This window comes from Mus caroli, unplaced genomic scaffold (assembly GCF_978045245.1).
Source record: "Mus caroli unplaced genomic scaffold, Mus_caroli_1 scaffold_1, whole genome shotgun sequence".
NCBI classification, from domain to species: domain Eukaryota; kingdom Metazoa; phylum Chordata; class Mammalia; order Rodentia; family Muridae; genus Mus; species Mus caroli.
In genome coordinates, this window is record NW_028227256.1 from 173,483,000 (window position 1) to 173,496,917 (window position 13,918).

Below are 13,918 nucleotides of genomic sequence, written 5' to 3' on the forward strand. Positions count from 1 at the left end.
GTGTCCAGTGGGCTTCTCTTTCCAGTGATGGCCAACTAGGCTATCTTCTGGTACATATGCAGCTAGAGTCAAGAGCTCTGGGGTACTGGTTAGTTCATAATGTTGTTGCACCTACAGGGTTGCAGATCTCTTTAGCTCCTTGGATACTTTCTCTAGCTCCTCCATTAGGGGCCCTGTGATCCATCCAATAGCTGACTGTGAGCATCCACTTATGTGTTTGCTAGGCCCCCGCCTAGTCTCACAAGAGACAGCTATATCAGGGTCCTTTCAGCAAACGCTTGCTAGTGTATGCAATGGTGTCATCGTTTGGAGGCTAATTATGGGATGGATCCCTGGATATGGCAGTCTCTAGATGGTCCATCCTTTTGTCTCAGCTCCAAACTTTGTCTCTGTAACTCCTTCCATGGGTGATTGTTTCCAATTCTAAGAAGGGGCAATGTGTCAACACTTTGGTCTTCGTTCTTCTTCAGTTTCATGTGTTTTGCAAATTGTCTCTTATATCTCGGGTATACTAAGTTTCTTTCAAGGTCTACTTCCCAACAGAAATGTAAGCCAAAAGAAGCACCTTCTCTCTTAAATTGCTTTATCAGAGTATTTTATCACAGCAACAGGGAAAGGAACCAAGAGAGAAGCATATAAACAGATTTTTAGGAGCACACTGCAAACTGATTCGAACCCAAGTCATAATATGCCACCTGGAACGCTTGAAGGGCCCCTGGCCAGCCTGCAGATTCCTTGAGCCTCAGCCAACTTCCACAGGCCTTCCAGGCTGCTCACAAGCTGTTCTAACAAAGCTTCAAGGCTTAAAGGGGTCCAAAGACCGGAAAGGATAATGACATCAAGAAATGGTAGACAGAGGAAAGTTAGCCAAAGTGTGGCAAGCACAGCTCTGACAGGCCTTGCTCTTCACCCTATTCCCTCCACCCTGCTAATAATCCATTAGATTATATCCCTAAACTAGCAGTCCTTCCACCTCAAGGTCTATTCCCTTATTTGGCAACTTCTTCCTCCTGAGGCTGACTACCAAGGTCCAGCTATCAAAGGATTAAAGTCCAGCAATCAAAAGTTCCCTTTGGCTCACATAATTAACAAGTCCAATCAAAATTATCCACCTCACCCTAACACGGGGTTTCCCCTTCAGCCTTTACAAGCTGTCATTTGCTTCTGGGCCACTACTGACTCCTCTCTATCCAGAGGCAGTCCTTTGTCCCCTGTGGCAAATACCCTTCTTCCCTCACCCTTAGTCCCTTCTTCTCCCTCTTCCTCTATCTCTTCTGTTTTCCTTATCTCTGCTCTCTTTGTTCCTTATCCCTGCCCTCTGTCCCCCTGAGGTAAATAAATCTCTCTTGTGTTGAGAACGTGGTCTTTGGGGTCCTGAGCCAATATTTTTCCTTTCAATGCTGTTAGGGTCCCCTCAAGATAGATATAAAGTAAATTATTATAAAGTTAAAATTACTTTTCCTTTTTCAAAATGTTACAAGAATGTTCTAGATTAAAATTAATCTACCTGCTTTTATGTTTTACACTGAACATATGTTCCTTAAGTAATCAAAACAATTTTTTTTAATTGCCAAAAGCATGGGGAAGTCCAGAATTTGCATTGTTAAAAGAAAATTTATAGTTATGATATACTTGATAGTAATAAAGTACTCAGGCCAGCAATGTGCTCAAATTATGTCACATGGTTTCTAGCCTGAAATTTAAAATTTCAAAAAAAGAAACTGGAGATCCTCAAGGCTACTGTTCATCCCAAGATGATAAGAAATGTCTGTCTTTGATCATAGAAATTCCCCCTTGAAACATAACCTTTCAAAGTGAGTTTTGCCATCTCTTCTGAAGTTTATCTGACATATCTAAAAAATTTCCTGAGTGGATTTCAACAATTTGATGCATTTGGCTTCCTTTTCCCTGTGAAGTTATTAAGCTTTGCAATAACGTGTCATTAGTGCAAGTAGCAAGGTCAATGATCTGTTTTGAACTTTTTCTTAGCATAATGAGCGACATATAATGATGGGTTTCCTTACCACAGTTCCATGCACTTGTATGGTGTATTTGGACCGTAGTCACAATCCCATCACGGTCTCTTGCCCCACCCCCTTCTCCCATCACTTTGGTCTTTTCAACTGGTCATGCTTCTACTTTCATATCTTGTCAAAGTTGATCATTTCTGCAGGAGTAGAGGTAGCTTGTACATCCCTGAGGCTATGGCACTAAAGGGTGTGTATGATAAAGTGTGTGACTGTCCAGTGTGGTCAACAGGAAAGGTGCTGAGTGGGAGGGTTTAGCTGGCAGGGAGGACACCTAAGTCCGTTTTCTTTAGTCTTCCTGGAGACCTAGGGCACCACTCCTCACATGTTGACATCAACTGAGTTCCTATCTGGCACTTGGTGCAGTCCAAGTACATTATACTCTTCCTAATTACTCTGGAGTCTGAGCATCCTCATCCTTATGTAAGGGGGTCACTCCTGATAATCATGTTCCAGATGAGGAAAACTCAGGCACAGAGAACTCTAGACACTGGCCTGAGAGATCCTGTGACTATTGAACAGGAGAGCCAGGACTTGAATTGGTTTCCATGTCCTGAAGTGTGTGATTCTTCCTTGAAGGAGGACATTGCTCCCACAACCCTTCATACATCTCTTCTCAGACATATAATCACTATCTCCATAATGATTCTACAGAAATGACAAACCACAGTGATTGGCTGCGTATAAACTATTTGATGTTACTGTAAACACAGCACACAGTTTAGAATTAACCGTACTGAGTAGAATTCTCCCACTCCAAGAAACATCGGAACTTTCTGACAGGGAACTGAGGAATCCCGGTCCCACTGCTGGTTCACTTTGGCCTCACGATGATTTCACATAACTATCTCAGGTTACATAGGCAGCCAAACATACATTAATGATGCTGAACAGTGCTTATAAATTGAGAACATACAAAAGTGCCCTCCTTCCCAACAGTCCTGGTCCCCAGTTGTACAATCAGTCACCATTCTATGCAATTATGAAAGGAATTTGCTCATGGATTTAAGGAGCTGCCCACAAGAACTTAACATGGGGAGATTATCCTAGATAATCTAGGTGATTCAAAGTCCGCTAAAACAAGAGAGGAAGAAGGGGGGAAGGGTCCCAAGCACAGAGAAGACTTGAAACTCTGCTGCTGTTGCTGAGAAGGAAGGACTTGGGTGTAGGACTGAGTAGAAGCCCCTGAAGTCTAGGCAGTGACAGCTGACCGGTAGCAGGCAGGCTGACCTTATGCCAACAACCTGAGTGATATTGAAAACTGATTCTTCCCAAAGACTCCAGTAAAAACACTTTTCTACTGTGTCTTAGGTTTGAGTCCACTGAGATCCATTTTGGACTCTAACTTATGAAGCTATGGGTTAATAAAGAGGCTCCTTTAATGTCAGGTTTGTGGCCATTTGTTTTGGTGGCATTAAGAAAAATATAATACAGGAGGGTAGGTGGTTGGACAAGGAGATGGCTCAGTGGATAAAGTGCTTTCTTAAGGATGCAAACTTGACTTCAGAATCCCCAGCATCCACGTGATAGCACAGTAGCAGAGCATGCTGGAACCCCAGTGCTGGGCCAGCAGAGACAGGTGGAACCCCAGAGCTGTCCAACAGCCTAGATGGATGGGTGAGCTCCAGCCTCAGTATTAGACCCTGCCTCAAAAACAAGAAAGTAGAGGAAGACACAGATATAGGCAAGCAGTTCTCAGAATTCTTAATTCCTTTAAAAAATTCTCAGTTATCAATAAAAGAAAATTTCTACTTATTAAGAAATAAGTTAATAGGAGTTACTTTGCTGCTCATAGATTTTGAGACAGACTTTCTTGTGTTGTCCGGATTGGCCTTAAACTGGTCTCAAATATTTTACTTCAGTCTTTCAATAATTGAAGCCACAGGCTTGGGCCACTGTGCCTGGCTTACAGCTTAACGTTTTTCACATGCCTCTAATCTTGAAACTTTCACAATTTGATTATTTATTCACAAAGATCACGTTTTAAGATTCAGAATATCTTCTTATAGCAAGTTAGCGAATTTTCATGCAACACTTGGAAAACTGGGCAGCTAATCAAGTAAAAATCTGAAATCTTATATATTCTGAAGCTTCATTTTACTGGAATGAAAAAATCTGACCTAGCAAGATTCATAGACGATAGTTAGGAATAATCACTCACCGTCAACAGTCCTAGCTGAGACCGGGTCCGATGAAGGCTGATTTCATTTTCAAGCAAGGGCGGGACGGTCATCAATCCTTCTGTAGAACAAGGACACAAACTTGGTGCGTGGTGACTCCTCAGGGAAAAGTGTCAGTGTCTCCTCTGCTATCAAACTAGATCAGTGCAAAGTGTGTTAACTGTCAAAGTCTTGCTCTTTCCAGGGACTCTCTACTCGGACATCGTAAAGCAAGGCACATTAAATCTCAGATAGACTTTGAGTTCAGCTAGCACAGAATCTGTTGTTACTTGACTCGGATACACTGTTCACATTTGCTTTGTTGTTTGGGATTTTCAGATCTTCGGATACTTCTCCACTGATGAAGATTCTCTTACTTCGCAGATGGATGAAGAAAATTTGGTTTTTCTTGTGTCTAGAAAACAGCGAATTGTGATTGCAGGTGACTTTTACATTATTTGTGTGAATTTTAATATTTTTTCTCTAAAACTGAGCACTGGGAACACACTATTTTTAAAGAATCACCTTATATGTCCCCACTCAGTTCCCCATGAAAGAAAAGAATAGCAGTTTGGGTTCAGTATGGAGAGGAACTACCTGTAATTGAAACTGACAGCTTCTTCTTGCTCTGAAAGACACTACAGAATGTGATTGAAAAAAGAAGCTAGAATGTGAAGAAGCTCAGGCCTCAAGAGAAGTCTCTCTATGAAGGTATCCCATTATTAGTACATGTTTCAATGTCGCCAGAAGGAACTGTGTGCCTTTTCAGTGTTCTTGAAGCATCCCCAGGTGAAGCTCCTCCCCTTGATTCTTCTAAAGACACTATCTCTGATCTGAGTTTCAGGCAGCCATAGATAGGCATTCGCTCAGTTCAGGTCCTTTCCAGTTTCCAACAGTCCTCTATTGTTTTCAAACCTAAGCTTTGAATTTGGGTATTCCCAACCTCTCCTCTGTTAACACTATGGGCTTTTGTCATTGTTTGAGCCAAGGTTGGAAAGGGTTAGGAAGTACTTTAGTTTGGGTTTTATTGCTGTGAAGAGACACCATGACCAAGGCAACTCTTGGACAAATGGATGGAACTTGAAAATATCTTCCTGAGTGAGGTAACTCAGTCACAAAAGAACACACAGGGTATGTACTCAGTGATTAAGTAGATATTAGCCCAAAAGTTTGGAATACCCAAGATTCAATTCACAGACCATATGAAGCCTAAGGAGAAGGAAGACCAAAATGTGGATGCTTCAGTCCTTCTTAGAAGAGTGAACAAAATACTCACAGGAAATATGGAGACAAAGTGTGGAGCAGAGACTGAAGGAAAGGCCATTCACAGACTGCCCCACCTGGGGAATCCATCCATATACAGTCACCAAACCCAGAAGCTATTGTGGATGCTGGGAAGTATTTGCTGATGGAAACCTGATATGGCTGTCTCCTGAGAAGCTCTGTCAGAGCCTGACAAATACAGAGGCAGATACTCGAAGCCAACTATTGGACTGAGCGCGGGTCCCTGATGGACAAGTTGGAGAAGGGACTGAAGGAGCTGAGGGGGTTTGCAGCCCCATGGAGGGAGCAACAGTGTCAATAGGCTAGACCCCCCCCCCCATTGCTCCCAGGGACTGGACCACCAACCAAAGAATACACATGGAGGGACCCATAGTGCTGGCCACATATGTAGCAGAGGATGGCCTTGTTGGACATAAGTGGGAGGAGAGGCCCTTGGGCCTGAGGGTGTTTGATGTCCCAGTGTAGGAGAATTCCAGAAAGGGTAGGAGGGTGGGGAAGTACACTCATAGAGGCAGGTGGAGGGGGGATGGGATGGGGGTTTCAGGGTGGGGGAAATCTGGAAAGGGGAAAACATTTGAAATGTAAACAAAGAAAATATCCAATTTAAGAAAAGGAAAGAAAGAGAGAAAGGAAGAAATAGAGAGAGAGAAAGAGAGAGAGAGAAAGAAAGAAAGAAAGAAAGAAAGAAAGAAAGAAAGAAAGAAAGGAAAGAAAGAAAAGAAAGGAGAGAAAGGAAGGCAAACATTTAATTGGGCCTGGCTTCCAGTTTCAGAGGTTCAGTCCATTATCATCATGGTGGGAAGCATGATAGCATGCAGACAGACATAGTGCTGGAGAAGGAGCTGAGAGTTCTACATCTGGATCTGAAAGCAGCAGAAAGGATCTGCTCTACACAGGCAGCCAACAGGAGGGTCTCTTCCACACTTGGATGGGGCTTGAGCATAGGGGACCTCAGACTGCCTATACAGTGACACAATTCCTCCAGTTGGGCCTAGGGTAGCAGGCAGAGGATGAGAAGTGCCAATGAGCTAGATGGCATATTAAAAATAAGCTAATGTGTGTGTGTGTCTTTCATTTGCGGTTCCAAAAATTCCCTGGGCTGGTGGCTGGAAGCATGACCTGCTGGGAGCATAAAGTGGTGTAGCTAAAACTCATGGCTTCATCTGGTGTTCTTTTAAAAATACATTTCAGGGTGAGGGTGTAGCTTAGTAGTTAGTGTGGGTTAGATACCTGGGGGATGGGGACTGGACAGTTAAAGACAGACACTTACTTTTTCACTTAGGAATGCTGACCTAAGTATAATTGGTAATTGGTATATTGACCCTGTTCCAGTCCTTCCTTCTTTACGTTTTTACAATAATAAAAAAAAATTACAGCACCTTGGAAAAGATTTCAGCATATGGGAGACTGAGGCAAGAGGAATGACATGAGTTCATGGCTAGCCTGGGTTACACACAAAAGTAAAATCCAAGCAAACAAGAGTTAACTCACTCTGAGAAATAGTATGTATACTGCTTTGTCCTTCAGCCAGTGGGTGGGTGCAGGAGCATCAAAGGAGCTGGTGTTATTTTCCCAAATGCACAGAATGTTGTTAGAAGCCTTAAGACAGCATTAAGACAGTTTTGTTCTTTTATAAAGGCGAGCCTGAGATAATATTAGGACTTTAGTCTCTGTAGACCACGGTGGTGACACTTCAAAGCAAAAGCCATTAAGAGGTGAGAAAAATCTCAAAATAGAAAGCTTCCAAATGATGTCTAGAAGCCCATTCTCTGTGAAATTTGTCCATAGTGGTGTGTGTATGTGCTGGGAGAGTCGTGGGAGGCTCAGGGAGTTGCAAGTTCCTTGGGAATTCATAGACCATATTTAGCTGAAACACTCTATAGTTATATCATGTCTCTGAGGATAATTAAAAGCCAAGCAACATTTGTGGGTGTTTTGTTGTTGATTGTTTTTTTTTTTTGTCAAACCTCTGGGAGTTGACATTACTTGTGTGCTTTTGACAGGCAGTAGACGACGCGACGTGATCAAATGCATTGTGAAGGTCCCACAGCTGGATTTATTGATAACAGCATCTCAGAAAGGATTAATAACTGTCTTCAACAGCCAGGTAACTTGGAATCCTGGCCTCTCCCCCTCCTCCTGCTCCCCCCCCCTTTTTTCTTCCTGTGTTTTGTTTTATCTATGCACTATCCAAATGTTTCTGAAAACACAAAAAACATTTCTGTGTGGTTTAGGGAATAAAATCGTTAGTGATAAGGGGATTGCAGAGCCTTGGGTTCATCCCTCAGGTTTGACTGCTGAGAAATGTTTGGTGTCTTTCTCAGAGCGTCATCCTGACTTACATGGCAGCCACCATGGAAAAGGTTGATCTGAATAATTTCCCAGATAAAACACACGTGCTAGCCAAGTAGTACATGATCCTCTGAGGATCATGAACTTGAATGAGATAAAGTGTCTCAGGTGTGCTAGGCAGTGGTTGGTGCACAACTTTAATCCCAGTACTTGGGAGGCAGAGACAGGTGAATGTTTGTAAATTCAAGGCCAGCCTGGTCTACAGAGTGAGTACCAGGATTGCCAGGCCTACAGAGAAACCCTGTCTCAAAACAAACAAACAAACAAACAAACAAACAAACAAAAAGTCTCAAGTGTAACACAGTTTTCCTGTGATGTTGAATAGGGAACTTCATGAGCCTTGTGTCTTCACACTAAGATAAAGGGACAATCTGAAGATCAAATTCAATGATGAAGTAGAAACACTAGTATTTATGAATAATGAATTTATTTATTTATTTTTATTATTTATTTACTTTGGGGGGGTGCTTTTCAATACAGCATTTCTCTGTGTAGTCCTGGCTGCCCTGGAACTCACTCTGTAGACCAGGCTGGCCTTGAGTTCAGAGATCCATCTGCCTCTGCCTCCCAAGTGCTGGGATTAAAGGTATGTGCCACCAATGCCTGGCTAGTAATAAAATCTTATGTAAATGCAAAATATTGCTGTTATCAATATTTCTAAATTTATACATTTTGAGCTTTCTCATTTTTTGAATGTGAGAGATTTCAACAGACTGTGCGGTGGTGTGTCCTATATAATATCTCCATTGTGAAAACAAGAGAGGCAGTCTTGCTGTTAAACACAGAGTAAAGATTCCAAGATCATTTTTAACTGAAGACAAGGGCAGGCTTTAATCGTACAAGAAAAAAATGCATTTGAAATAGTCATCATTTCCAAAATCTATGTTAGTCCTTCAGTAACACTCATCTCAGGGAGTTTTCCAGAAGATCCCATCTAGGGCAATGAGACTGTTAGGCAAGGGCCATCTGGGCACTGGGTTATTGGGTTTGTGGACAAAGCCTGCTGTGCAGCCTGCTATACACACAACTACGGCACTTAATGTCTTTAGGCCTCAGACCCCATCTTGAGCAATAGATTTTAGTTGTGCTGGTTAAATAAGTGAATGCAGGCACTGGAGAGATGATGGCTCAGCAGTTAAGAGCACTGACTGGGGCTAGAGAGATGGCTCAGTGGTTAAGAGTACCAACTGTTCTTCCAGTGATCCTGAGTTCAATTCCCTGCAACCACATGGTGGCTCACAAGCATCTATAACTGGATCTGATGCCTCTTTTGGTGTGTCTGAAGACAGCTACAGTGTACTCATATACATTAAATAAATAAATACATCTTAAAAAAAATACGTGAATATATGTAATGTGCTAGCCTCACTGAGAGCACTCAGCAAATTCTGGCAATGAATATGGTAAACACAGGATCAGAAAACTGGCCTCTTTTACATAAAACCCTTCTCCTTCCTTCTCCCCTTAAAACATTAGCTCCTTTCTCAATTCAGACCATTGTATCTTCAGAACTCGAATCTGGATGGGAGCTATAAAACACTGTGATGGGGAAATAATGATCAGCATTGTAAAGTGGTCCTTGATTGTGGGAAAGTAAGGTGACACCCTCTGGGATGCTTCACATACCCCCAAACAAAACAAAGGCCAGCACAGAGAAGCTTATAGTTGAGCAAACGGAAGCTTACAACACACAGAAACTCACCTCTATTTCTTATAAAATAATATGACAGGAGCCTAAAACAGAATGATTGAATGAACAAAAGAGCCAGAGAAAGAAAGAAGGGAGGGAAGAAGGAAAAGGGAAGGGAAGGGGAAGGGAAAAGAAAGGGAGAGGAAGTAACTGGCAGGGGCAGGGGTGGGGGACAGATAAGGAGGTGGCATATGTCTTACAAGCATTAAGACTTGAGTTTGCATCCCAAGTACTTAATTGACAATACCATGAAAATACAGGCACATGGCCTCATGTGCCTGTAACCACAATGCTGGGTGGTAGTGGTTGGGGCATGGGAGAGACAGGTAGATTTTGGGGAGTTTACTAGCCAGCCGAGCATAGCTGAAAGTGGGGAGCTTCAGGTTCAGAGAGAGACCCTGACTTAAGAAAATAGGTGTAGAGTGATAGAACAGAACAGCTGACGTCTTCCTTTGTCATCCATGGGTGTGTGCACATGTACAAGCATCCACACACTTGCATATATCAGACATACAAATTCTTACTCTCCTCTGACACATATAACACACACACACACACACACACACACACACACACACACACACACAATGGGACTGGAGAGAAAAGAGCACTTTAAAATTATAAATACATAATTGCCTTATCCAAGAAAGAATGAATAAAGCTAAGGATTTTCTTGGCAACAGAGACTGGAAATATCATGAATAACAATTCATGCAAAAGCTAAGGTGTTAAAGACACTAAAAATCAGTAAGGATGATAAAGAAAGGAAGAGAACCTTAAATAAATTATTCCCACCAAAGTTGGATGTAGGGGACTATCTTAGTTTCCTTTTCCTGTTACTGTAACAAAACATGGGACAAAAGCAACTAAAGAAAAGAAGGGTTGATTCTGGCTCACAGTCTAAGCTACAACCCAGGATGGTGAAGTCAAGGCAGCAGACCCTGGAATCGGCTGGTAACACAGTACCAGCTGTCAGAGGAGAACAATGATGTTGCAGGGCCATTTGCTTTTGCAACTTTATGTATCCAGGATCCCTGTCCAGGGACTGGCCCAACCCTGGGAGTGGTTAAGATGGGTCTTTCCACATCAATCCACCTAAACCAGACAATCCCTCACAGACGTCCTCAGAGAAGGCAAACCATAACCTCCATCAGTGGCTTTCAACCTGGCGCTCCAATGACCCTTTTATAGGGGCCCAATATCAGCTATCCTGTATATCAGATATTGACACTACAGTTCATAACAGCAGCATAAATACAGTTATGAAGTAGCAAAGGAAATAATTTTATGATTGGAGGGTCACCACAAAAACCCAACCAAACAAAAAACCCGTATTAAAGGCTCACAGCATCAGGAAGGTTGGGAACCACCCAGGTCTAGGTCATCCCTCTCACTTGTACCTACCTCCTATGAGATTCTACAAGTTAAGGATGCTAACCACCACAGGAAATAAAAAAGGAAACACGGTGCTCTATCCTGCTCTTAAACAGCTTCCTTGAAACACTAGGGTTTGTTTCCTATCCAGAAATAAGAATCTGAGTGTAAAGCCTCTTGGTACTCTTCTGATGAAAGACGGTTGTAGCCTCCATGAAAAACTACCCCTGAGCCTCCCTGCCCTGCTCTTTCATCCATGAAGCCTATCCCTTCAGGGAAGCCATATCCAAGCCATTGACCAACACCATCTGAGAAACCGGCATCATGGGGATACCTCAGCTGTGATCCTACCTTCCAGGGTCTGACTAAGGGCCACCACTACCTATTAGCTCTGAGCATGGGACATATCTATGACATTTAGCCTATAGGTGCTTCAATGGAGGACCCCTGGACAAAGTGTTCTAAAGACATCCCGTAACTTGAGGAGAAGTCCTTCAAATGAACCATGTTGTATTTTTCTACATTGTTCATATGTCCACCCTGTTCCATTTAGCATTCTTTGCGCCACTCTTGTCCTTGCTATATTAGTTCCCATTTCTAACTTTTGGAAGCAAATGTTGCTTCCAATGGCTGGGGGGAAATGAGGCGTTTGCATGTGGGAACAATAACAACAATAATAATATCAAGAGAGCAGTCACCATGGCTAAGCTAAGCACCAGCCATAGAGGTGGAAGCCTTGCCCTCTGCAAACCAATTTGTGTTATTTCACAGAGCTAGGTGAATCTGAGAAGGAAGTAAGGAGAAAATCTCTCATCAGTTAGGATGATGAGTGAGATGAAGTCAAGGGCACTGTGTGCTACCATAGCATTCCAATTCTTACTGGAGATTCTAATTGGAGTTTCTCTTTACTCACAGATGAGGGCTCAGACCAGCACCAATGTTACAGTAAGTACATTAAAATATTTTAAGTGCAACTCAGAGTTAGGGCTGGGATGATGGCTCTTCCAGAGTTACTCAAATCTCCACACAGTGCCTCCTTGAAGAGGCTCTGTTTATAAAGGGTTGGAGAGAGGGCTCAGGGGTAAGGTGATTGCTATGCAAATGAGAAATGAAGTTGGAATCCCCAGGGTCCATGTAAAGCTGGACCCCATAGTGTATGTCTGTTATTCCCATGCTTCTATGAGGATAAGATGGGAGCGGGAACCGGAGAAATCCAGGGTGCTCAGAGCTCAGTGAGGTTGCTATATGCAGCATCAATCAGTAAGAGACTGTGTCTCTCCAACAGCAAGGAAGGAAGGTAAGGACTGACATGGGGTTGTCCTGTGACCTCCACATGTGCATCATTGACATTTGCTTTACGGATCTCACACACAAGCACACGAACACACACCTTACACAGAGGTTTTCAAATCTTGTTTTTAATGATATTTAAAATCTACATTGTAAATTTACATTTATTGACTAGGCTCAAAAACCAAGCCTTGAATAATAATAGCAGAGACTTACTCCCTGGAGTTCAGTTATCTGCCGAGGATTGCTGGGAAGCAGCTACTTCTTGGAATTTTAATTAAAAGCTTCTGCATTTTAATTTAATGCTGTTTTAACAACATTGACACCCCAAATTATGAGAACAACATGGAAGTAACTTGAGAACATTTTTTTTAGCATGAAAATGCCATAGAAATTTGAGTACAATTTTGTAATTCATTTACTGCACTTATCTAGCAAGGAGAGTAGTAACCTTGCAGCAGATGGCCAGCAGGACTGTCTTGCTTTCTGATCCACGCCCTACCCTGATTTATGAGAGATGGATAGGGGGATGCTGGAGGTTTGGGTTTTTTGTTTTTTTTTTTTTTCCCTATTTGCATGCACCCAATGAGTGCCCTAAACTACCAGCAGATAACACACCACACGTTAAGGGAGCCAGGGTTCTTGTTAAACCTCTCAGCCTCCTTTCCTGTTCCAGAACTAACCCATTGGGATCCCTGGTGGGTTTATGGAAAATTCAAGTCCCCCCTCCCCCCCCCGAAGATGTTTCTGGCATTCCAGGCGATCCAGGCTGCTGTTTCTGCCTAACCTCACCTGATGCTCATGCTGTTACAGCTTCCTGACTTGCGTCTTGACCCAAGAAAGATTACTGGGCCTCAGCTTGTGATCAGATAGATTGCTGAGCACTACGGGAGCTTTTCTAAACGAAAGTGTTAGCAGGCAGCAGGGCGGAGCAGGTGCTGAATCACAGCCCAGAGTCTGGTTGCCCATGTAAATAAAAGGGCTCAGTGATATGGATGGTGGAAGAGCTGACTGCTCGCCCAGCTGCCTTGTTCTAAGAAACAAATTCCCAACTAGCTGAGTCAGTCTCCAGCTAATGATACTAAGAAACAAAGTGGACTGGAGAGCCCTTTTCTTTCTGTGTGCCACCCGGAGGGGAAGCACTGTAGGCTCTGCTGCCAGATGGGATTTCTAATATCAATAACCTACTTCCTGCTATCTAATACCTTGAAGTTGAAGGGAAAAATGTGATTCCCAATCCCCCAGGCCCCTCTGTCTGGTGATACTGGAGACGACACCTAGGACCTGGCTCATGCTAGATAAATGCTCTACGACTTGAGTGTCACCCTTAGTCTCATACCCTTCAACTCTATGCTTTTCTATCAGGATACCTCCTGGATTACAGGCTGCGATTACCTCGGCCAGCTAAAGCGAATTGTTGCCACCACTGAGAGGACCATTATTGTCTGGGATTATAAAGCTCAAGGGAGCAGCCAGGTACTGTGCCAGGAGAAATAGTAGTAAGAAATGAGAAGAGCGCGGTTCGATACCTTTAAGGATATGAGCCTGGCCGCTGTGCGATGAGTATCTGTTATAACATGAGAGATGTTATTGAGTAACCTCTATGGTGGTGTTTTCAGCATCAGTACCTGAGAATGCTGTTTATTTCAGAATTGCATCAGTATCCGGGAATGCTGTTTATTTCAGAATTTCATTCAGGTCTCGTTTTGTTCTGAATTTTGAGAGTAAAGGGGTAATTCTTT

At 42.9% G+C, this 13,918-nt stretch overlaps 1 protein-coding gene across 2 annotated transcripts in view; it reads left to right on the forward strand.

Moving 5' to 3' along the window:
- The window catches only part of Wdr64 (WD repeat domain 64), a 124,038-nt gene that overhangs the window by 14,589 nt on the left and 95,531 nt on the right, over positions 1 to 13,918 (forward strand). For both annotated transcript variants that reach the window (XR_015046592.1, XM_021175403.2), the window contains exons 3-6: positions 4,526 to 4,628; positions 7,474 to 7,577; positions 11,802 to 11,831; positions 13,542 to 13,652. Coding sequence is in view for 1 of the 2 variants with exons in the window: in XM_021175403.2 (XP_021031062.1) it covers positions 4,526 to 4,628; positions 7,474 to 7,577; positions 11,802 to 11,831; positions 13,542 to 13,652 (348 nt within the window). In the remaining variant the exon portion in view is untranslated. The remainder of the gene's footprint in view (positions 1 to 4,525; positions 4,629 to 7,473; positions 7,578 to 11,801; positions 11,832 to 13,541; positions 13,653 to 13,918) is intronic.